The 25,507-nt window shown below is 36.9% G+C and overlaps 1 protein-coding gene across 4 annotated transcripts in view; it reads right to left on the bottom strand.

The window, feature by feature from the left end:
• Nucleotides 1-25,507, bottom strand: part of DUSP16 (dual specificity phosphatase 16) — a 119,189-nt gene that overhangs the window by 22,536 nt on the left and 71,146 nt on the right. For all 4 annotated transcript variants that reach the window (XM_074194568.1, XM_074194566.1, XM_074194565.1 and 1 more), the window contains exon 4: nt 4,164-4,327. In XM_074194568.1, the coding sequence (XP_074050669.1) occupies nt 4,164-4,327 (164 nt within the window). The remainder of the gene's footprint in view (nt 1-4,163; nt 4,328-25,507) is intronic.

Raw genomic sequence — 25,507 nt, 5'->3', positions numbered from 1 at the left:
ATAGTTACCTAGCTGTGTGGCCTTGGGCAAGCCACTTAACCCTACTGCCTTGCAAAAAAAACCTAAAAAAAAAAGTAGATAATAAAGCACATTTTTTTTAGTTTTTTTCCAAGGCAATGGGGTTAAGTGGCTTGCCCAAGGCCACACAGCTAGGTAATTATTAAGTGTCTGAGGCCGAATTTGAACTCAGGTCCTCCTGACTCCAGGGCCGGTGCTCTATACACTGTGCCACCTAGCCACCCCAATAAAGCATATTTGAAATCACAATGTAATATAAGAGATGGAGTCTAATTCATAAGATTATTTATTTTATATTTGTTATATAAAATGAGAAGCTCATATAGCCACCCATCAGTTAAAAGATCACACTTATAATTAAATATTGTTTGTCCTCATTATGTGCTTCTGGTAGTAGAGTATAAAGAACACTGACCTTTGAGAGACCTACCTAGAATCCTGGCTCTAACACAAGGGTGAAGAACCTTTTTCCTGCCAAGGGCCATTTGCCCATCATACAAAATTATCAACTTAAAAATTAGCTGGCTATATTTGGTCAAACTTTTAATTAATTCACCCCTAAAAACTTTCACATTTATTGAATTTCAAGGTTTGTTGTAGTTGCTATGCCAGCACCAGAACAAATGATTTCGAGGGTCTTATATAGAACTAGATGTTCCACGTCTGCTCTAACTCTAATTAGTTGCATGACCATCATTTAACTTCTCAGAATCTCAGTTTCCTCATCTGTAAAATGGGGATAGTAAAGTTTGCACTATATTGTGAAGTCTTTCTAAAGAATCTTTAAAGGGTTATCTAAAAATAACAATTATCAACTTTCCATTCCTCCAAGACAGCTGGAATGGCATAGCAGACAAAGAGTCTTGGAAATGGAATTTCTGAGGTCAAATCTGTGTTACCAGGTCACCAGTTCAGTTACCCGCCTCAGGGTCCTAGGCAATTCTCTAAGACCATATGTCACAGAGAAGGTCCTGACCTGTTTGGGAGAGAGGGTTACCATACTATGACCTCCTTGCAATGATGAAATCACAAGTCTGACATTTCTCCTTACAAATCTGTCCATCTACTCTTTTGGCTTTATCTACCTAGGCAGCTGTCTAAATGCACATATTTGGATGAATGTGTATAGATAGGTGCCAATATGTATGTGGTTTATGTTTTGAGGGCAGGGGTAGAACCAAGGAAAGAATTTGGTATAATTTGCTTTATGTGACTATAGACAGACAAATGGTGGTACCATAGAAAGAGTGGGACCTGTGTATCCTGTGTATACACTGCTTCTCCCTTTTCTTTTCCTTTCACCTCTTCTTAATCATTGATTATTTTTTTGGTCCTGAGACTGGTATGATTTCACCCATATGGTAAATTCTCACTGTGGGATGCTCATCAGTAATGGTGTCTTTAAGTTATATAGTCTTTAAAAAAGTGACCAGTGCACTGAATTTGCCGTCATAAAGCCAAGCTGTGTCAGCAGCAAGATATCAGCTTGAGCCTTCTTGTCTCCAAGGGTAAGGATCCATTCACTACTCTACAATGTTTTTCCTAGGTCCTACTCAGAGATGGTTATTAACAAGTTCTTACTAAAAGGGGATGTTTAATCCACAAACACATCAGATGATTATGAAGTTTCTGACAGTCACATCAGCATCTCCTTAAGAATGAGCCTAAGGACCAAAAGGGCAGCTATGATCTCAGGTTAATGGGCAGGACGTTATGTGTAAAGAAGGTGAGATACAGGATGACAGGGTCAGGGGGAGACAGAGGGGAAATCCAAGTGTGATTGCAGGCAAGGAGTCAGTAGGAAACAGGGAGAGGCTGACGATAAGAGAAGTAATGATCAATGGGGCAAGCTTTAAGGAGGGAGGGGCTAGGATCAAAGGCACAGTCAAGTTTCTTCACCTTAGCAAAGAGAAGGGTCATGCCACAGCATGAAACTACAACAAAAGAGGAGAGGGTGTAGTCTGATATATGAGAAGGAATGGATAAGAGATGGCCTCACATCCTAGGAAAATAAAAGGTGAAGTCATCTGCTAATAGGGAAGGGGATAGAGAGTGAATTTGAGAACTGTAGTAAAAACAAGGCTCAGAAGAGATTCTGGGGAGAGTAAGGAAGTTATCTCAGCAAACTAGGAGCAGTGAGTGGTAGTTGCAAAGAAATATATTTAGGCTTGACATTAAAGAAAAAAGACTCAACAATGAGAGGAGCTATCCAAGAGCAGAAGTTGGTTCCTCTGACTGAAGATTGAGAAAAGGCAGGCAGAATGTAGAGGGGAAGGAATCTAAGGGAGGAACAAACAGATTGGACAAATTAGTTTCTGTGGTTTCTTCCAATTCAGATTCTGTGACTCAGTCACAGATGATTATGAGAACTGACATGGAGTCCCAGCAAGGGCCTCATTCAAGTTAAGATAACCTGAATCTGCAGTGGATCCAAACCACATATATGACTTTTAGCAGTATCCATTAGGAACAGTATCTCTATGTATACTTTTTTAGGCTCTGCGATAAATATCTGTTATATTTTTTATCTCTTTGAATCAGAGGGAGTCTTCCAAGCAAACTAATAGGATAAAAAAACAAAGATATGAATCAAACCTTTTCTGAATTTTTTTGTGGGGGGTGGGGGGTGAGAATTGATCTGGTTATACAGATACCCAAAGGCTTAAGAATGGAGGTAAATATAGGCTTTTGGCATAGCTAGAGATGGCCAAAGGAGGTAACAGATGGCAACGGTTCCCCACAGGTTCTCTCTCCCTAGACTAGGGTTGGTTTGCCTAGTCCACCCAAACTCATTTCTGATAAATCGGGGTGGTATACTCAGAGGACTGTCCATGTGGCTACTACTCAACTCTCAGTTCTAGGGTGGGGTCACTCTGGAGTGGAGTTAATATAATATATGCCTCACCATTATAGATCCTTTACTCCCAGTGATGTGCTTCCCATTTACACAAAATCAATCATAATGATAACACTGACTCTGAAAATAAAATATTTACTATATGGAAAGACAAAAACAAAATCTATAGAATTCATAAACTATACATACATATATACATATATATACATATATATATATATATATATATATATATATATATATATATATATATATACACACACACACACACACACACACACACCCTAGCAGACAAACATACATATGAGGGAAACCATGTCTAATTGGCTGCTCTGGACTGTAGGCTTTCATAACTTTGATCTTTTTAGAAGACAGTTTGTATCACATACTAACTACTGGGAAGAAATGTTAAAGCTGCTCCTGTTCTGACCCTCCTAGCTCTCCTCCATTTTTCAACTTCTCTTAAGCGGCTAAAGCTGCGTTCTTTTTAGCACAAAGACCCCCTTTAGCAGGGTGCTGAGAAAGTGTCACACTCTTTTAGCAAAACTATAACAGCCAGGGGCTGCTAGGTGGCACAGTGAACAGTCAGGAGGATCTGAGTTCAAATCCAGCCTCAGACACTTAATACTTAGCAAGTCATTTAACTCTTGCAAAAAATAAAAAATAATTTAAAAAAACCTCAGAAAAAACCTACATCAGCCTAATTTCCAACAGAACAATTTAAATGCCTGGCTTTCCCTTTGTCCTCCTCCCTCTCTGAAAGGGAATAAAGGGTGTACAGTTTATTTGCAAGAAAAAAAACAGATCGAAAGGACATGACTAAACTTGTCAGGATAGAATCCCATAAAATGCCATTATGACATCAAAAGATACCAACAAGATCATGAAAAATAATCATGACTGGCTGCATTTTCTTTATGGGTTTCATGGATGCATTTTGAAACTCCATGAAATTTCAGTTTATAATCATATCACTAATTTTTCTATGGCACTTACTATGCTAATTTCTTTACAATCATTATCTCACTTGATCCCCAGTAACCCTGGGAGGTTGGTGCTATCATTATCCCCATTTTACAGATGAGGAAACTGAGGCAAACAGCGTTTAAGCAACTTGCCTATGGTCACACAACTAGTAAGTGTCTGAGACTGCATTTGAATTCAGATCTCCTGACTTCACTTATGGTGCCATCTACCTAACCTCTAACAATACAAGTCAATGATCAAAGTTGTCTCTAATGGCTATGAGTAACCCCCAACAACCAGAGAATGCTCTCAAAGTACCCACCTTATTGAGGACATCTCGCTGGCAGCCGAGATAAAGATTTGGAAGAATGCGGGTAGGCCCAGTGTTGGTGACAGGTAGGCAGGGCTGGGAAATGCAGGTAGGGACTAAAGAGGATTTTCCTTCACAGAGGTCAGGGAAGCAACGCGAGAATTCATCAAACCCACCTGGAAACAAACATTTGTTTCATCATACAAGGGTCATGACACGCATAAAGATGAAGTTGGTCTTCTGGAAACCATTACACTAAAACTGTTTTGAAAAGAAAAAAAAATCACACAGATGAGGGTTAATTTGCTGAATTTATTTCCTTTACTAATGCTGCTAAATCTGGATCTAACATGTTTATATGTTCATGAAGAAACACTGTATCACACTATTTTTTATTCTGAACTAAAAACCCCACAAAAAAGCACTTCCATATACACAGAATACCAAAAAAAAAAAGATTTTATGCAAAAACTAAGTCATTTTATACTCCATTTTTAAAAAGCATGTAATAAATTCTACCTATACTCAAGCAATATTTTTAAATTAAGGTATATATATTGGTTTTCTTAAGATAAAATCTATTGCACATTTAATAGACTATAGTAAAGTATTAATATAACTTTTATGTGCCTTAGAAAACCAAAAAATTTTTGTGATTTGCTTTATTGCAATATTCACTTTATTGCTGTGGTCTGGAACCAAACCCATAATGTCTCTGAGGTATACCTATATACATCATGGATAAGGAACTACAGCTGGACAGTGAACTGGGCCCAGAATTGAATAGGATAAATTCTACTACTTTCTAAAATTTTTACAACTATTTTTATTTTTCCCCAATTACATGTTGAAAACAATTTTTTAAACTTTTTTCAAAAGGTCTGAGTTCCAAATTCTAACCCTACCTTCTTCCCTGCTCCTCCCTGAGATGGTAAGCAACAAGGTAGTTCACTAATACTTTCAAAACTGTCCTAGCAAAACAAATTTCTTTACTGTTGCTTTTTTCTAAACACAAAAAAGACTGAGTTCATCAATTGTCGCAAGTTATATAAACTTTTAAATAAAACTTTTATACTACTATCTCTATTTTTTAAATTAATTATTACAGCTTAGTTCTTTGAAATGTTCTTAAATTCCAGTTCTTAGAGTGTTAAAAATTGTTTCTACATCCCTAATTTTTGGGGGCGGGGGGCATTTCTACACCTAACTCCCACCCCCATTAACCAAGAAAAAAGAAAGGGTGGGGAACCCCTTCTAACAAATTAGCACAAAGGAAAATGAATCTACCTACTGGTCATATTCAAAAATCTACATCTCTAAAAATCTCTGTACCTGTCACCTGTTAGTTTGTGGGTATAGGTCCTCTGAAGACATGGTTGATTACTGCTTTAATCAGTTCTTGAATCTTTTAAAGTTGCTTTTCTTTACAATTGTTTTCTATTATAAATTGTTCTCCTGGTTCTGCTCTTTTCACTTTATCTAAGATTTCTTAAAATCCTCTTGTGTCCCTTTTTTATGGTTCAAAAATATTCTATTGTATTCATACACCACAAATTGTTCAGTCATTCCCCAACTGTCTAAGAGGCTATCCAAGGCAATGTCTTTACCTCTTCAGAATTAGGAAGTTTATTTCCTTTGTGACTATTCACTCCCCTACATTATCCAGCTTTTTATTACCCAGAAAAAAATAACAGTAGTTCTGGATTCTTATTAATTTTTCTAAGTAGTTTGTATTTATGATTGCTCAAAATACAGTATCCAGGATTTTTTTGGCTTAAATAATGGTTTTCAGGGAGTCCAATGATTTTTTTTTTTGCAAGGCAATGGGGTTAAGTGACTTGCCCAAGGTCACAAAGCTAGGTCATTACTGAGTGTCTGAGGCCAGATTTGAACTCAGGTCCTCCTGACTCCAGGGCTGGTGCTCTATCCACTGTGCCACCTAGCTGCCCGGAGTTTGATGATTCTTAAATGATCTCTCCTTGATTTGTTTCCAGGTCAAATTTCTTGCTTTTTTTTTTTTTTTAACAAGGCAATGGGGTTAAGTGACCTGTGTCTGAGGCTGGATTTGAACTCACATCCTCCTGACTCTAGGGCTGGTGCTCTACCCACTGTGCCACCTAGCTGCCCCCAAGTCAAATTAAAAAAAAAATCAGATAGCTTACATTTTCTTCTCTTTTAAAAATTCTGTTCTAATATTTCTTGTTTGTCTTATAGTTAATGATTTCACTTTGGTTCAGGGAGTTTGTTTCTTGATTTAAGCTTTACCACTATCATTCTAAGTTACTTATTTTCCTGCTAATTCTTTCCTCAAAAGCTTCCATTTCATTTTTTAAAAATGTCTGAATACATTTATTCTAGGTATTCATGTTAGTCCTTGTAGGAAATATAGGATCGGGCTTCTTTTGGAGTGGGGAGGAGGTGGGAGTCTAGAACTGTTAGAGTTAGACTTTAAATAATTTGTAATACCAGTTGGTGTTTTCTTTAGATTCTGAATTGGGGTTTTGCACCAGATAATTCTCCACCCACAGCAGCCCTCTAAGATGGGGTGGTTGGCTCTGTTTGGTCTCACTCTGGGTCCCTCATGTTCCTGGGCTGATTAGGCCTCACCCTCAGGGCTCTCTCTGGGCATTTCAAGACAGAATATCAGGGACTCCAAAGTCCTAGGGTCTGCATTGTCCAGATCAGAGTGTCATTCAGCTGTTCTGTACTGTGTGGGCAAGGGAAGGGCAAGGAAATAGAACCTCTCCTATCACTTTGGGCTTCTGAAAGAGGTAGGGCAGAAAATGGGACTTGGTAAGGTTCCTCACTGTACAACCTGTTGGTCTGGTGAGATCTCTAAGGTTTTACTAGAGTAGGTCTAGGGCAACTAAACAACCTGCCCCCACTTCAGGGTACATCTTGGCCAGAAGTTCCTTTATAAAACTCTTGGATTCTCCTACCACCACCCCCTCCTTTTGTCGGCATTTGTTTATGGGATTAAGAGAAAACCCAAAGTTGAGTTAAAAATCAATAGCAAGTAATGAAACCAAAATCAGTCACACACAAACACACACAGTTATAATCTGAATTTACTGCCAATTCTATTGCTTCTTCAGAAAAAAAATGTGAATAAAATTTAGTTCTAGAATGAAAACAAAAAATTTCCCACTATAACATTAAATTTCATATTTCAAAGATGCAGGCAGACAGACTTGGGTCCTACCTCCATAAATTTGTTTCCACCCTCAAATCTAGAAAGGAGGGGAAGGGGGGTGGGGAAGAGAGAAGAAAATAGAAAGTTAAGTATTTGGGATTCCCCTGGCAGTCAGTCAAGAGTACCATAATCACCACTGATACCTCAGCTCTTATGTTCACATTGCAAGGTACTTCAGAAGAGTGATGACAGATCCTAATTACTTAAAGTACACTGTAGGCCTTTGTGGGAAAGTTTGTGGACTAGAAATCAGGAAAACTGAATTCTTTCTAATTCTGTCTCTGAAGTGATCTGCTGTCTGACCTTAGTTAGGAAGCATCATGGGGCTTGTGTTTTTCCTCATCTACCAAAAAGAGTCAGCAAGACCCATCCACTAAATATTCTACTTGATTGCTATGAAAATAAACTTTATTTCAAAAGAATTCTCAGTGATATCAGATGGGGGGGGGCAAGGACACAGAGCTTCTAGACATAAGGTTATATCCTGAAAAGTCTGAAACAAAAATATTTAAATTATAGGGCAGTTGTTCAGAAAACCAATGCCTTTTCATTTGTGTTTTATTTGTTTCATAAAAATGTGAATCTTTTCTTCTCCAAGACTTGCAGTGCTAGAATCTTTGTGATCAAGAACCCTGTACCTCAATACACTTCACATCCTAAATAACACAGCATTTATTCACATTTCCTGGAAAATAATGGTAAGTTATGGTGTTAAAATTGGGATAGCAGGGGCAGCTAGGTGCCACAATAGATAGGGCACCGGCCCTAGAGTCAGAAGGACCTGAGTTCAAATCTGGTATCAGACACTTAATAATTAACTAGCTGTGTGGCCTTGGGCAAGTCACTTAAACCCTGTTGCCTTGCCACCCCCCCCCCAAATGGGATAGTACTAGCAGTTTTATTAATGTATGTGTCTGAATCTATACTCTGTCTAAGTAGATACCATACAACCAAATAAGACTTGTAGTAGATTCTGCCTTTTTAGCCTAAGACCCAAAGTGTGCTCTTCTGGAAATAGGCAATCAGAAATGTGTTTTATTTTCCTCTTAAAGGGCAATATTATAAGATGGATAGAGTTCTAGATTTATAGTCAGAAATCTCACTTCATACACTTATTAGCTAGGCAAGCCATTTCATCTATTAAAGCCTCAGTTTCCCCATCTTTGAAACAGGAATATCATTTGTACTATGACCTCAGAAGATTATTATGAAAGTGTTTTGCAGACCTTAAAGTACCATATAAATTCAAGTTTTTATTATGTGTAAAATTACAGACTGGACAACTATCCTACAGTCAAATTGTCTCACCTGTGAGATTTTCAGATTCTTTCTGAAGAACAAAGTACCTAATTATGACTAGAGTCATAGCTCATCAGTTTGTAAAGGATATTAATATTAGTTCTGTCTCAACTCTCCCCATCTCATCCTTTATAATTTGTCAAATGTGATTTTCTTCAAGTGTGGGCCTGACCACATTATTCTCTTACTCAGTAAACTCCAATAGCTCTCTCTTACTCTAGATTCCAATATAAACTCCTCAGTTTAGGTTTTAAAGCCCATCACAATCTGGCTTCAGCCTCCTTTCCATCCTCCATATATTATTTATGCCCCTTTGCACATGGTCCAGTTCAGCCAAAAATGGCCTTTCTGCTTAGTAGGTTGTTCATATAGGACAAGACATCCCATTGATGATATCTGAGCTTGGGATACTCTCCCTCCTCCACTTCAAGTACTGACCTCCCTGGCTCCCTTTACATCCCAACTAAAATCTTACCTTCTACAGAAAGCCTTCCCTCACCAACCCTTCTTAATTTTAGGACCTTTTTTCCATTAATTAGTTCCTATTTATCTTGAGATATATATATATATATGTAAGTGAATATATTTGTATTCATAGATATGGACAGAGAGAAAAACTAAGAGGAGAAATAGAGGGAAAAGAGAGAAGAGAGAGAAGAGAAAGACAGAGATACAGAAAAGAGGAAAAAGAAGAGAAAGAAAGGGAAAGAGACAGAAAAGAGAGGAGAGAGAAAAGATAGAACACAGAGGAGAAAGACAGAGACAGAAAAAGAAAAAAAGAAAGGCAGAGAGAACAGAGACAGTGTGAAAAGAGAGGAGAAAGAGAAAGAGAGAGAGAGAAGAGAAGAGAAGAGAGGAGACAGATACAGTGAAAGAACATGTGCTTTGTATCTATTTGCTTGCATGTAGTCTCCCCCATTAGAGTGTAAGCTCCTTGAGGACAAGGTCTATCTTCTTATGCCTCTTTTCTGTAACCCAGGACTTAGCACAGGGTATGGTGAGTAATCAGTGTTTACTGACTGATTGCTGCTCACAGGTGATGATCCATCTGCTGTACCTCAGCCCTTGCACTGGCCACCCCCCCCCACTCCCCCCCATACCTGGGATAAATTTCCACCTTGTCTCCAACTTTTAGAATTTCTCACTTCCTTTAAAAGCTTGCTGGAATGACAACCTTTACAGGAAGCTTTTCCTGCTTACCAAATTATGACAGAAGGAAATGGCAAACCACTCCACCATCTCTGCCAAGAACAATTTAATTAATGCTCAATCATCCTGAAGGTGAGCGGTTGACATAATTACAGAATCTGACAGCTAAAAGGGACCTCAGGGATCATCTTGTCCAAACCACATATTGTCCTGTACTCCACAAGTGGTCATCCAACTTCTGCCCAAAGACCAGGAGAAAGGAGGAATCCCCCTTCACCCCATCATCCCCCTTCTCTCAGAGACCTGTTCAACTTTAGTATGGCACAAATTGTTAGGAATTTTCTTCTGGATATCAAGCCCAAACTGGTCTCTTTTCTCTGGGGTATGCCCTCTAAAGTTAAACAGAACAAATCTAATCTCTCCTTCACATGATAGGCTTTCAAATACTTGACCATGCTCCCCCAGTGTCTTCTATTCTCCAGACTGAACATCCCCAGTTTCTTCAAAGGATCCCCCAATGAAATGCACTCCAGACCTTTTACTATCCACTGATAGGGTAAGAGAGAGCCATTGGAGTTTACTGAGTAGGAGAATGATGTGGTCAGGCCTACATTTGAAGAAAATCACATTAAGAATCCTCTAGGCTTCTTCATGTCCTTCTTAAATATTAGTGACTAGCTGTGTTCTGACAAGGTCAGAACACAATTTCTAATTCCTCTCTTAATGTTGCATGAGAGAGAGAGAGAGACACTAGAGAAGTGACTTTATCTCAGCCTCAGTTTCCTCCTCTGTACAGAGGGAATAATAGAATATAATTTCTGGTCCACAATTTCAGGCAACCATCAATTACACTTTACTTTATTTTCTATATCTACCACAGGGCTATTATGAGAATCACATATGATGACATATGTAATGGTGTTCGTAAACCTTAAGTATACTGTAAAGAGGCTAGCTATTCTAAAAATGCTAACTATATCACAATGTTGATTTAATCAACTTTTAATGCACTACAATCCACAAATCTTTTTTGCAGACAAATAGCTATCCAACCACGCCTACCCCATCCCACATTTATGAAGCTGATTTTTTTTGTTCTAAAGTATTAAAACTCTTTCCTGGGCACTGACTGGCTCTCCTAGAATCAATTAAGGGCAAACTTTCCCAGTTTCTGCCTGGCCCTTTTAATAAACCCCACAGTCAGATCTCAGCTCTTTCAATTATAACTTAATTTAATTTGTTTGGTATTTAACTTTTAAAATTCTACAGCTTTGAAATATCCTCTCACCACATTTTTGTTTCATCATTTCCTAACTGACTCCAAAAAATTTCACAAGACAACCTCTTTTTAAAACTCAATAAAAAGAAAGTCTGAAGAAAATTACAAATGGAAGAGAAGTAACTGCCCCAGTAGTTTTGATTTGATAGCTGCAAGCAGCTATTTTTGTATATTCTTAGATGAAAGAAAAGAAAAGAAAAAGCTTTTATTTAACATACACTTAAGACCAAGTTTTGTAGAAATTAAGCAAAGTCAGTCAATCAACATTTGGGTGTGAACTAAATGTTAGGGATAAACAGTAAGGCAAAAAAATGGTTTCAAGGAGTTTACCTTCTGACAGAAGGCAGTTGGTGTTAAAGGAATGGGGACAAGAGGTCTGAAATATTACAGGAATAGCGAAGGGTGACATTCAAGAGTACACAGATGAACCTTTTCTAGGAACAATGGCAGTGTCTATTTGATGAGGGTTCCATAAATAAAGAATAAGAAAATGGCTAAATACATAAAAGCAAGACTCCTGGTGAAGCCATTCCGAAGATAGTAGATATAGAAAGTAAAATAAAGTATGACTGATGGTTGCCTGAAATTGTGTGTCAGGAAATCATCAACCAGGACAATGGGACCCCAGGGAGAAAATTCTGAAGATGAAAGTCTTTATTTAAACAACAACAAAAACAACAACTCCAGGGTATGGCTTCTGTCTGTGTGGCAAGGTTTCTGAGAATGATGGTTGAGAAATAACCCCCATTCTTCTGGCATGACCCATGTATGTGGGATAATATGTTCCTCTTCTTTCTCACTTCCTCCCTATTATATTATTTTTCTTTCCTCTCACAAAACCAACAAAATCAATCAATCAACAAAATAGGCAAATTTTAGTTGAACTAACTCCTTCTCTAGAACATTTTAGAATAGTAAGACTCTGAAGGAAAATCTGTCACTTTCCCCCTCATTAGAATGGCAGCATTTCATTTGGCTCCTTTCCATTGTTCAAACCTTTCTAGATTTCTTTTGACTACTATTTTTACCCTGGCTCCCAGAACACTGACCCATCAGATGTGATTCTATCTCTGGCTTTCATTCTTGAAGGCCAGGGCTAGAATTTAGCTTCCAATACCCCATTATTCAAGCTGGTGCTATCCTGCACTGCCTCTGTTTTAAAACACAGTCTAAAAGAATATGAATGGATTCTATGTTCACTTTTTAAAAATTTCTCTTATGTTTTTCCTTCTTATCCCATATTTTTCCCCCTTTTCCTTTAGGCCTTAGTCCTAATTGTTCATTCACAAAATATATAAACATGTTAAAAACATGTACATGTGCAACTTTTACCAGACTGTTCATCATTGAGGTGGGGGGTGGGGATAGGAAGGGAAGATGGAAGAAAAAATGTGTAACATAAAATAAGCAAGTGGATGAATGTTGTAAAACTTTCATAACATATAATTGGAAAAATAAAATAAAATATCAATTAAAAAAAAAAACCTACTGTCTAGACTCAAGTCCATCTGTGAAAGCCTGTTTTGGCTTCCTTGGGACACCAAGGATTGCTTCTCAATCATTTACCTGTGCTCATGATAACTTAGTGTTATCCCTCCAGCTACAAGAGTTCAGGCTGACTTCATCCCCCATCTCTTCAAGCTTCCAGGCATAGATAACTATGGTCACACTGTTTTCCCTTTCCAGATTCTTCTACTGGCCCATGCTGGTTTCTGGCTATCTTTCTGTGCCATTCTAGACTGAATGTAGGTATTTCCAATTTTTTTTATCTATGGTCTTTCTAGAGGTTTTTCTCAATATTTATTAGGATTGATATGGGAGAAATGGGCTTCTTTCTTGTAATTTTAATCACATCAAGGAATCTGTTTTTTTTTCATCATTTTCAGCTCCCAAAGTAATCCTCCTCCTTCTGTCTCCCAGAAAAGTATCCCCTATAAAAAGGGGGAAAACATTCAATACAATTAAGCAACATATCAAAGAAGTCTGACATTCTAGGCAGTGTTACTAGAGGGATGCGCCAACTACTATCTCTTCTTTGGGCCCAATGTTGGGCCTTATAGTTTTGATGCATCCCATTTCAATAAATTTGTTGCTTTTATCCTCCCCACTGATATTGTTGTAGGAATTACATTTACTGTTTTCCTGTTCTGCTTACTTCATTTCTTATTAGTTATCTAAATCTGTGACTATGGATAAACACAATCTATGTATGTGGCTTCAAAATTCAACTTCACAAATATAAAAACAGGAGTCACAGATTGAAAATAACACCTATGAAATAGCTCCAGGAGAGCCAACAAAATACAACACTATCAAAGTTAAAAAGCACACATCCTTCATCTATGTTAATAGTCAGTAAATAGCAAAATGGGAAGTGACAAGTTATATCAGTCTTTTTCATTCTGTTAAGTAGTTTTATTAAAACTGTTTTCAGAGAATGAACTTGGTGGTTGGAGATGGGGTAGGAGGTTGTTTGGGTGTTTGTTGGGAAAGAGCTGTTGCATGCAAACAAAATAAGGCATTTTGGAATATAGAATACAGCTCTCACTATATTTAGCTGGCACACTCACTCAGGCCACTTTGCAATCTACCTTCTCACCCTGCCTCTGAATGAAACATTAAAAAATACACAGAAGAGCATAAGAAGACAAAAGTTTAGATAGGAACAAGCAAGCCACTCTTGGTACTATCATGTTAAATTTAACATATGCTTTAAAAATAAATCTTATGATTTTTTAAAAAAGGATCATAGATAAATATTGAGAAAGGAAAATATTAAGAAGATGACCAAGAAGGAAAGAAGACTGGAAAATGTGAAAATCAATTGAAGTACCTGAGATTGTGAAAGAGAAAAACTGGTCTGATTGTAACAGTCCCCAAGTATTCAAAGGATGTCATGGGGAAGAGGGATTAGATTTTTTCCTACTTCACCCAAGGGAGTAGAATTAGAAGAAGCAAAGATCTAACAATCAGCTTTCCCTATCCCAAAGCTGAAAGGGCTGCCTCAGAGGATAGTGGATTTAGCCTCATTGAAAAACCTTCAAGCAAAGCCTTGGGGAGGGAAGATGTAAAAGTCAATTTGGTCAGGTGCCCATTGGATGAGATGGTTTCTTTCAGTTCTTAAGATTCAGGGATTCTCTACTTGGGTGCATAATGGAAAAATTCCTAAAACTTTCTTCCCTTCATTGAAAGACTTGAGAAAGACTTGAAGGGGTCTAAAGGTGCTTAAAATTAATGACCAAGAAAATTCATTCGAAGAATTTTCTGTTGGTTGCCTAACTTAGTCATAACAATATATGGCATAGACACACACACACACACACACACACACACACTGCCGATAAGGTTTTCAAAGTACCTTATAAAAATATAACTACAATAATTACAATGACAGCTAACATTTATATAACCTCAGATATCAGGTCTGTGCTAAATGCTTAACAATTTTTATTCTTATTTGATCCTAATAACAACCCTGGAAAGCAGGTACTAGTATTCCCATTTTATGTTGAAGAAACTGAGGCAAAGGTTAAGTGACTTGGCCAGGGTCTCACAGCTAGTAGATGTCTGAGGTCTCATCTGAACTCAGGTCCTGTCTCCTAGAACAGTGATAAATCTGCTGTATTCTCTAGATATGTCAGTATCAGAATTGAAAATGAGGTGGGGGGTTATTTTGGTGTTTTTTTTTTATTCCCAGACTATCCTCTATCAGACAATGCTACTTCTAGAAGAGATGAGATTCAAATTGGTTTACAGGGATAAAACTGAAATGAATGCCATTTTTCCCAAACCTTAATTTTAAAAAAAGATTTTGTGGAAATTTTTACAAGAACTTAGGTCGAGCAACGATATATCTGGAATGAAATCACAGGTAACTTTAGGTAACCTACCTAACACTCAAAGAATAAGGGCACCACTGTTTTCTACACTATTGCACTAGGTATTCAAAGTCTACCTTTAAATGCCCCTAGCAATGGACTGATGTAACTTCCTAGGAAAGACACTATCTTAGGAATAACTAACTACATTTTCCCTGATCTTTATCTATGACAATGTTCCATTCTGCTGACATCCTCCTTCACTGGCAATTTTTTTCCACTCACTTTCATTCATTGCTATATGTGTCTTGTGGTACATTCTGTTAATTATCTGCCAGTGAGACTGCCTATTTTCCCCAAAACCTTAAAGAGTAATGAAATCTCATTGAATTTTATCTGCCTCTAAAATATACTCCCCATTCTCACAACTAGCCAAATAATATTTAGCTCCTCTAACAAGCAGATTGAGGCAACTTGTTCATAATTAATAAAAGACTATTTTTATATTATATATTCACTTATATAAAAATTTGCAATTTAGAATAGTTTTCTATATATATTTCTATATAAGGGAGAGACTATAGTCTCTCCCTTAAGAACCCCAAATGAGTTTGTATTCCAGATAACCTATCACCAGCATTCCTGAAGTGAAAACAATATTAGAATTAGAGTGATAATGTATATAGAACCCCAGATTCACAGGGTCATACTGGAAGGAAAATGAGAGGCCATCTAGTCTAAATCCCTAATTTTATGATGAGAAACTGAGGCTCCAAGAAGTCACATAGGGGTGGGCAGAAGGTCTGTTTGTTTGAACCTTGGTTCTGCTTATTGTAAATTGTAAATTTGTAAATTTCTGTGGCCTTGGGCAAAGTACCAGGTCTGTGGTCCTCAAATATCCTTACCTCTAAAATGGGGGGGGGGGGGTGGATTAGATGTTTTCTAAGGTCCCTTACAGCTCTAAATCTATAATCGGATAACTCCAATATTTTTAGGTCATGCTTTATAATCCATTGTTTATTGTACTGAAAATCTGCTTTAAAATGGTTACTAAAGCTCCCCCAGCCCTGAATTTAACTTTATATTCACTAGCCCTAAATTTCCCTTATATGATTAGGTTTGAGCCAACTAGACAGCTGGGTAAGAAAGGAGGTACCTTCCCAAAAGAGATAGATGGGCATTAACATACCTCCTCATCCTGGACCACAAGAATGAGAACTGTAAGAGGAGCCTGGAGCTCATCTACCCTGGTGTCCTCATTTCACAATGAAGAAACTGAGGCCCAAAGAAAAACCTTCCCAAGGTCCCCCAGACCAGGCCCCTGGTTCCATATCAAGTATTCTTTTTATACAACCATGCCTGTTGTTGTTTGGTTGGTTAAGGAACTTAGTAAGACTGAAATTAATAGTGAAAATAGCTAAAATTTCATTTTCTTTTGCTCTTTTTTCCCGTTTGGTTAAAATAAATTATATATTTGGTACCATATCTTCTCTTTCTCTCTCTCTCTGTCTCTCTCTCTCTCTCTCTCTCTCTCTCTCTCTGTCTCTCTCTCTCTCTCTCTCCCTCTCTAGGTTTTTGCTTTTTGTTTTTTTGCAAGGCAACTGGGGTTAAGTGGCTCGCCCAACTAGGTAATTATTAAGTGTCTGAGGCTGGATTTGAACTCAGGTACACCTGACTCCAGGGCCAGTGCTCTATCCACTGCACCACCTAGCTGCCCCTATATCTTCTTAAACCTATTTAACATATTTCTTATAATCTTCCTGATGATCTACAATCCCCACCCCTCATCATTTTCCTATTTTTCTTGCAATGGTGGGATTGGAGTCAGGAAGACCTGAGTTCAAATCCAGTCCCAGACATTTGCTAGCTACATAACCCTGGGCAAGTCACTTTACCACTCTATGTCTCAGTTTCCTTATTTGTAAAATGGAGTTAATATCAGCAGCTACCAAATAGTAACACCAACTTTCCAAGACTATTGTGAGAATAAAATTAAGATAACTGTAAAGCATTTTGCAGACCTTAAATCATAATATAAATGTTATTATTATTATTGCTATTCTATCTCTACTGCTTTTTCATAGTTTTCATTCCTTTCCTTTCCTATGCCTTAGAAGGGCTGGTGACAATCAATCAATAAACAAACATTTAGTAAGAGCCTACTGTGTGCTAAGCACTGGGGAATCAAAGACTAAATGAAACAATCCCTATTCTCAAGAAGTTTATATTCCTAACTCCAGCTCAATCATACTGCATCTTTCCATCTAAAATAAGTATATAAATATTCCTGAATCAAGCTCATAAGAATTCTATTATATATTCCCTGATGAAGTGAACAACGGTTCTAAGATCATTACAATTCTAAGATGCATTCCTCTTTGACCCAAACAGGGATCTTTGCCATTTTTTCATTAGACAAGTTTTACACTGAAGTTGAAAACATTAATTTCACCAAATAGCTATCCTTTATGAGTTAGTTCTTGGGGCACAATAAAAGAAGCAAAGGAACTGACCTCATGGATTGTTAATTAATTGTAATTTTTTTTAAAAGTTTGGCAACATACTAATGTTAAAGAAAAGTTTTCTAACAAAAGTCAACTAATTCTTCCTCATTAAGATGACATTGTATAGATAATTATATCAACTATCCTTTGGGAAGAAATACAGGCTGTTTACTACGATGAAATACTTTGCTTCCAGGCTGAAGTACTGATGACTAAATGGAATTCTTTTTTCCTTTTTCCTTGCCACTGAAAAACAAGTTCTTCTTGGTGCAAATTATTTGGGCTTTATATAACATGTAAATATTCATGTCCTTTTATCATTCCTTGAATATGAAGTTATTAGTTTACAGGTGGTTTGTCCCTTCCCCCCACTTTTATTTTATTGCTCAAACTGACTATTTTAAGATTGATAATGAGCTAATATTAAATTTCTTCAGGACATTGACTTCATTGTACTTTAATACAGCCATAATTTAAATAGACAGAAAGGCATATTTTGATATTGGGGACTTTCCCATTAGATGCCATGCTTGTTCTTTGAATAAAAAAGAAAACTTCCAAGTCTGAACCACTTACAAAATTCTAGTTTCTCTTAGCTTTTCACCTTTCAAAAGACTATACTTGTTATTATTGTTATAGATTTCCTACTCACTAGACATATCAAAATAAATTACTATAGGACTTGACTATCTTAATGGATCTGGGAACTCATTGTCTCAGTCAATAAATATTAAATGATATGTGCCAGGCTTTATTTCTAGGTACTGGAGATCAAAATACAAAAATGAGACAATTCATGATCTTGTGGGGTTTATATTCTACTATGATGATACAACAGAAAATAGAATATAAATACATAGAGAAGGGTGAAGGACAGGGAAAAGTAAGGGAATGGCCTCTTGAACCAAGTAGCATTGAGCTGAGCCTTGAATGGAGATAGGGAGTTCTGAAAAGCAAAGGGGAAAAGGGTGGGCATTCTAGGAGAGGGGAAGGCCATGTCTGGGGAACTGTAAAATTAAGCCAATTTGGCTGAAGTCTAGAAAAGTACTTATTAATCAGCCTAAAATTGCTAGAGTCAAATTGTGAAAGTCTTAATCACCAAGCAGAAGAGTTTGTATTTTCTGACAGAGGTCACTGGGACATCTTATCAAACAGGAGAGTGATGTGGTGAGAGGAAATATTTCCTCATGTCTCACCTGGATGCATTACTTTGGGACTTTTATGACTTCTCTACAATGCCCAAGGAAGCTCATTATTGGGGTAACTTCAACAGTCTGTAAAACCTGATAAGATCTTACAACTCCTCATTGTCTTTAACCTCTCTTTTTGGTGTTGGTGGCATGAATCTCTCCCAAGAATCCTCCTCTCCAACCCATTTTTCTATTTCCTTTTGTGTTTTTTCTTCCCTCATTAGACTATAAATCAAATGAGGTCAGGGATTGTCTTTTTTTAATATATTTTCATCCACTTAGTAAATACTTAATAAATGTTTATTGACTGGTGGATATCAAATTTGACAATTTGTGGAAGATGGATTAGACAGGAGAGAGACAAGATGCAGGTAGACTACTTAGGAGGTTATTGTAGTAACTTTCTGTAGTTCAGGCCACAGATGAGGAGGGCCTGTAGGATGGTGTATGTAAGAGTAATAAGAAAGGGGAAGATGTGAGAGATGTGGAAGAGATGGAATCTCTTGGCAACTGATTTATTGAGGGTAGGGGAGAATGACAGTGAGGAGTGAGTACATTTTTTAGGTTAAAAACATGTACACATGGAAAAGTGTAATATTAAATGTTTAAACTTGTTTTTACATATAACTGGGGCTACATGTACATTTTTTATTTAAAAATTTTTTAAAAAAGAAAATATTTAATGAATTATCTTTCACTGAAGAAAAGAAAAAAGAAAAGAGGCAGTGCCTATGATAAATAATAAATAATAATAATAATAATATGATAAATTGGGAAGGGGTATGAAGATTGAGGAGGAAATATAGTGTATTTAATTCTAAATTTATTGAATTTTAGATTTCTCTAAGACATCTAGATATAATAAGAGATGAATATGGGGCTAGATATACAGACCTGGAAGTTATATGCTTCTACTTGTCAGACAAGATATGTGACAGGAAAAGCTAGTTAGGAAAGTATCCAGAAGAAGGGAGGTCAATCCACCAATTAATCAGTCAACCAAAAGGCATTTAATGCATACTTATTATGTACCAGTCATCATACTAAGTGATGTATTATGAAACCAAAGATGAACCAGTTCCTAAAGTCAAGGAATTCCAATTCCTTTAGAAGAAGCAACATGTACATTTTAAAAGGAGATAGAAAACTGCCTAATATAAAAATGAAGTAATTTGGGGAGGAGGCACAGACATTTGGTAGTGGAAGGAGGATTATGAATTAGGAAAAATCTCAAATGGAAAGAGGTTTTGAAGAAAGCTAAGGATGATTCTAAGAGGCAGAGATGAAGAGTGATTAAGGTGTAGGTATATAATGGACTGAGACAGGAGATGAAATGTATTGCATGAAAAGAATAAGAAGAGAAGTAATTTCTAATAAGCCTGGAAATGTAGGTTGGGTTAAAATTTTAAAATACTTTAAAGACAAACAGGAACTAGTATTTAATCCTAGAGGTAATAGGGAGTCCTGGAGTTCATCAAAAATAGTCAGATACATATTTATGGAATAACACAATAGTATTACTAGAAATGCCCTAAACCTACATATGAAAACTACTGCAAAAATATAAAATCATTATTTGAGCCTCTGGTATCAGATGTCTGCAGTAAGGTTCTTGGCCTCAAGGAGTTTACAATTTTATCAAGGAAACAAGATAAAAACAAGTTAAACAGATCAACAACGATGTAAGATTTAGATAATAGTGCAGGAAAACAATGTATACAAGATGTTACAAGCTGGTACATGAATATTTGCCAATTAATTTAGATAGGTAATAATTACTATAAAAAGTTCATGCTGATAAGGTAAAAATTGATGAGAAAAGTAGAATGTGGCGGCTTAGGATGGTCAAGCTTTAGAGACAGTGAAGGTTTTCAGCAATGGAATAAAAGTGAGGTCATCCCTTGTATTAAATGGTAAGAACAAAAGCAAAAGTAAAATCCAGGATGGCTGGTGTAGATGATTAAATAAGGGAATAATAGGAGTTAAGACTGTAAATATAGGTTGGTACATGTTTCACCTGGTGGGTAAAGATTTCTTTTTCCTATTCTTGGGCTATTCAAGCAGTGTCAAGTTCTTTTGGAACATAGTCACACTTGGCAGAGAGCTGGAGAAATATTATATATAACAGTATTATGGTAAACCTAAGACTGGGGCTTGCAGATTTTTAATCTGTTCTGAAAAGCCATAAGGAAAACCCCACCTGGCTCTTCCAGAATTCTGCTCTCACCAACCAGCTCTGGCAACAATGCTTCTCATGAGCACAGCTCCCAGAAAATAGCTGAAAAGTCTATCTTTCCTCTTCGAAACCCCCTTTTTAAAGAAGAGCAACAAAGAAACTTGAGCCAGGAAAATCCTTCCTCCTTCAAGCCATAGATGGTGACAAAGGGCAAGGTAGCCTTTAGAAAGCAATGCCTCATTTCTAATCAGCAGAACAGTCAAAGACCTTTTGTTGTCTCCGATTGAAGCCAATGCTGGGATATCCTATTGTGATCTGTCTCCTGGTGTCTTGGCTTCCAGGGTCCCTAGATTCTTTTGACTCCTGCTTTGGTTGCTGACTGCTAATATCTCATCTCAGAGATCCACCTCTAACACAGGCAGAAAAACTGAAATCTACAATATCATCAAGTATGGAACAGTCCACAAAAAAAGGTTTTTAATTTATAGTTTTCCAATTAATGATGGATCAATTCACATTGGTAAACATTTAACTATGTGTTAGTCCCTGTGCTAAACAACTGGGGGGGGGGGATACAAAAAGAGGCAAAAGACCATCCCTGCCTTCAAGGAGAGAAGAAACAAACGAGTATGTACAAACTAGATACAGAAAAAATAGGAAATGAGGAGGTGGAAAGACCTAGAATTAAAAGGGGTTAGGGAAGGTTTCCTGTTCCAGGTGGAATTTTAGCTGGGATTTAAAAAAATGGGGGAGGGGATATCCAATAGTTCACACAGAACATTCCAGGCACAGGGGACTGCCAGAGAAAATGTCCAAAGTTGAGAGATAGAGTATCTTGTTAGTTGAAGAGCAAGGAAGCCATTGTCAATAGAAGAGCACTTGCTGGGGAGTGAGGAGTAAGAAGGGCTTTGAATGTCTTTATAATAGATCCTAGAAGTAATAGGAAGTCCCTGTAGGTTACCGAAGTGGGGGTGAGAGAAAGGGAGGGTTTGACATGATCACACTTTAGAAACATTACTTTGATGGCTGAAAGAAGGTTGGATTGGAACGGAGAGGGATTTAAAGCAAGTCGACCCTCCAAACTGTCCTGCAAGACTCTTTCGACTTAGTTGCTTTCAAACAGATCATCTCTAATATGTTAAATATAAAAATCAGTTTTCTATCAGCTGTTCTTCTCAGATGAATCTTTTTTTCCTATCCCTTTCACAAAATAAAATTTCAATATATGAAAGGGGTAGTAGTTTATCCCTACCAATTTTTTTTGAAAGAATGTTCATGTATCATGAGGCACAAGGCTTTTGCATAGTTTGAATCTATGGTCTCTCTCATTTCTTTCTCCTATGCCATATTTTCTCATATAATTCTCCTGATCCTCACTTTTTCCCATCTTTACATGGGGGTATTATAGTGTATGCTTATTTGGTCTGGAGAGTGTTGTCACCTTCTTCAAATAATTTTTCTACCCTTGATCTTCAACAACCAGTGCTATTGAGTAAACTCCAATATAATGATGTCCTTTTTGCAAATATTTGTCATTTATACTGCAATCAATATACAAAGACCAAATGTCCCATGAAATCACACAACTTTGGGGAATATGATTAACCTTACTTTGCTACCATTGCTGAAAAAGGGAAAGGAGGAAACATAGGAATTAGGTTCAATTTAAAATTTTTATTTCCTAGATTGCCCTGGCAAAAAAAAAATCACAAAGAGCTAATATAATACCTCATGATGGTTTGGAGATGACCCTGGATTCTCAAAGGTTATGTCAGCAAAAATAAGCTTTGGTAAATGTTACCATGTTGGACATACTTCCAGACTCAGCCTATTTTCTAAAGAACAACCTAGCTTATCATTGAGAGGCCCATCATCAACAGAAGCATCACCTGGTAATGATTTTTTTTTGACCATGACAAACTATGAATCAAATGCAATTATCCTGCTAAATAAAATGATTATTTTCATTCTAGGAGGTACAATAGTCTTTGTTCTGAGCTGCCCTTTATTTGTGACTCTTTTTTTCTCTGTATTTTTAAAATTTATAACATTTTTTCATGTGTGTAGACAATGACTACCTCATATATCTAGCATCTTTTATCCTGAAGACTCTCCAAGTACCAAACAAATGTAAATTAATGAAAAAAAATGACACAAAAAGAATACTTCACCTGTTATTAAAAGCAAAGAAGAAAAGCAATTATACTAACAGATGATTTTCCTAAACTATTTGAAGAGAACATATTGCTATGAGGAAGTTTGCTTGGGTGTTCAATGGGCAAGGAAGTAATGCAGTGGATAAAGTACAGAACAGCCTGGAGTCAGAAAGATTTATCATCCTCCATTTAAATCCAGCCTCTGACTCTTACTAGCTATGTGACTCTGGGAAAATACTTAACCCTGTTTGCCTCAGTTTCCTCACTTGTCAAATTATCAGAAGGAATGAAAAATCACTCTTGTATCTTTACCAAGAAAATCCTAAATAGGGTCACAAAGAGTTGGACATGACTGAAAATAACTGAAAAACAACAAAAATGTTTATGTTTTAAATGTAAAAATTAAAAATAAAAACAAGGGGCGGTTAGGTGGCACAGTGGATAGAGCACCGGCCTTGGAGTCAGGAGTACCTGGGTTCAAATCCTATCTCAGACACTTGGGCAAGCCACTTTACCCCATTGCCTTGAAAAATCTAAAAAAAAAGAAGAAAAACAAAAACAAAAACAAAGACTACTTAAAATGATAACTTAAGTACTAGATCATCTCTAACCACCTTGGAATTTCTTCTATAGATGCAATTATTTTTTTCCATGCTGATTCATTTACTTTTCTACCCAAATAAGATAGTATCAACTTGAGCACTTGTTCTTCTGACCTTAACATGTGATCTAACTGGTCCAATCCTGGCAAATCCAGTTTCCACACACATCTTTCATGGTATGCCTTCCTATCTATCCCAGTTCTCTGTTTGAAGGAAAGATGTGTGTTCAGTTATTTTTCAGTCATATCCGACTCTCTGTGACCCCATTTGAGGTTTTCTTGGTGAAACTACTGATGTGGTTTTGCTGTTTCCTTCTCCAGCAGATTTGACAGATAAGGAAACTGAGGCAAAGCAAACAGCTGAGAACTTCTATTTATGGATGTTGTGCCTGCTTCCAAAGAAGAGAGGGTTGCTAGTCATAACAGATGTTGAGATGGAGATATTGAAAACAAACTCAAGTACAATTTATCTCAACTTATTCAGGACTTCTGAAGGGGTTTCCCCTATGAAGAGGTAGATGACTTCTTGGTAAGGTGATAAGTCAGTTATATAAAAACCAGAGTACGTTTATGGTAATATCTGAGTCTCTCACTTAAAGGAATCAGCCTCACCAGGAGATGCCACATAAAGTTTTGCATATGAAACAGAACCATCCTTATGCAGCATAATGTTGAATGTTAGCTAATTTTAACCAAAACTACCAGAGAGGACCCATCAGTCTTTAATGACTAATCCCTTGTTATCTTAGAAAGTTATTCTGGCAAGATACAGTGGCCCTCTGTATCCTAGTGGTCTTATGCTTCACCATCAGTGGAGAAAATATTTAGATACTTTTGTAATAATTGTAATAATTCCTCAGCTCTGGATTTTGAACAGTTTTCTAGACTGATAAAGAAACAAGATGAGATCATAGCATAAGCAACAGACATGAGAAAACAAAATGAAACAAAATTTTTTTCTCTGTGACAATAAGGAAGGAAGGGACTCTTACTGAATATGATAAAAATTAAAAAAAATTGTTTTTTAGCAAACTTGAGAACAGAGAAGTTATTCAAGTTTACTTGTTATCAATTCAATAGTTTTTATACAAATGTTTATGATTAATCCCCCTTCTTTGAAAAACTGAAGACTTGAATACTTAGGAATTGGCTTTAAATCCCCACCTTCTAATATATTGGTTAGGCAGTGAGATTAAACCTGTAATTTCATGAATCCAGGGTGGTCCCATGTAAGGAAACTCCCTCTACTAATACAAATTCATACCTTTTCTGTAACTAATAGTCTTAGAAAGTTGCCTGGAATAATTCCAGGTGAAGAAATGTGCCCATACAGTCAATATGGTGTCAGATTTGCTACATGAACTGTCTTTATCCAAGTTGTTATGACTGCCTCTAAAGAAGTAAAATAAAAAGTTTAAAAACTAAGATTCTCCTAATGATTCTCTCAATTTTGAATTAATTTCACACTTTCAGAGATGAAGCAGTTAGATGATACAGTGGATTAAAATGGTGGGATTGGAATCAGAAAGACTGAAGTTCAAATTTTCCCACCAATCCTCCCACTTGGTAGCTATGTAACCCTGGATACACGTAACCTAGTCTCTTTCAGCCTCAGTTTTCTCATCTATAAGGTGATTTGAGAAAGGAAAAGGCAAACCACTCCAGCACCTCTGCCAAGAAAACCCCAAATGGGATCAGACACAATTAAAAAGGAACAAAACTGTTCGAACAACAACAGATACCTAAAGAACTCTTACTCATTAATGAATTGTCTAGAGCATAGAACCTCATCTCTGCCACAACCACAAGGTGATTTGAATAAGTTTGTGGAAGCTTTTCCCAAAGCTGCCTGGTGAGTGCCTAGTTAGAAGCTGTATTATAAGTGTCCTCAGGATCTGACATATACTCAAAGTCCTGGCTTTGGAGGCTGTCTAGACTATGATATAAATCTGAATGGACCAAGCAACTTGGACATATGGGCAGGCAACGTG

Source organism: Macrotis lagotis, chromosome 7, assembly GCF_037893015.1.
Source record: "Macrotis lagotis isolate mMagLag1 chromosome 7, bilby.v1.9.chrom.fasta, whole genome shotgun sequence".
Classification (NCBI taxonomy): domain Eukaryota; kingdom Metazoa; phylum Chordata; class Mammalia; order Peramelemorphia; family Peramelidae; genus Macrotis; species Macrotis lagotis.
The sequence above is the reverse complement of the archived record's forward strand: the minus strand, read 5'-3'. Positions and strand labels throughout refer to the sequence as shown.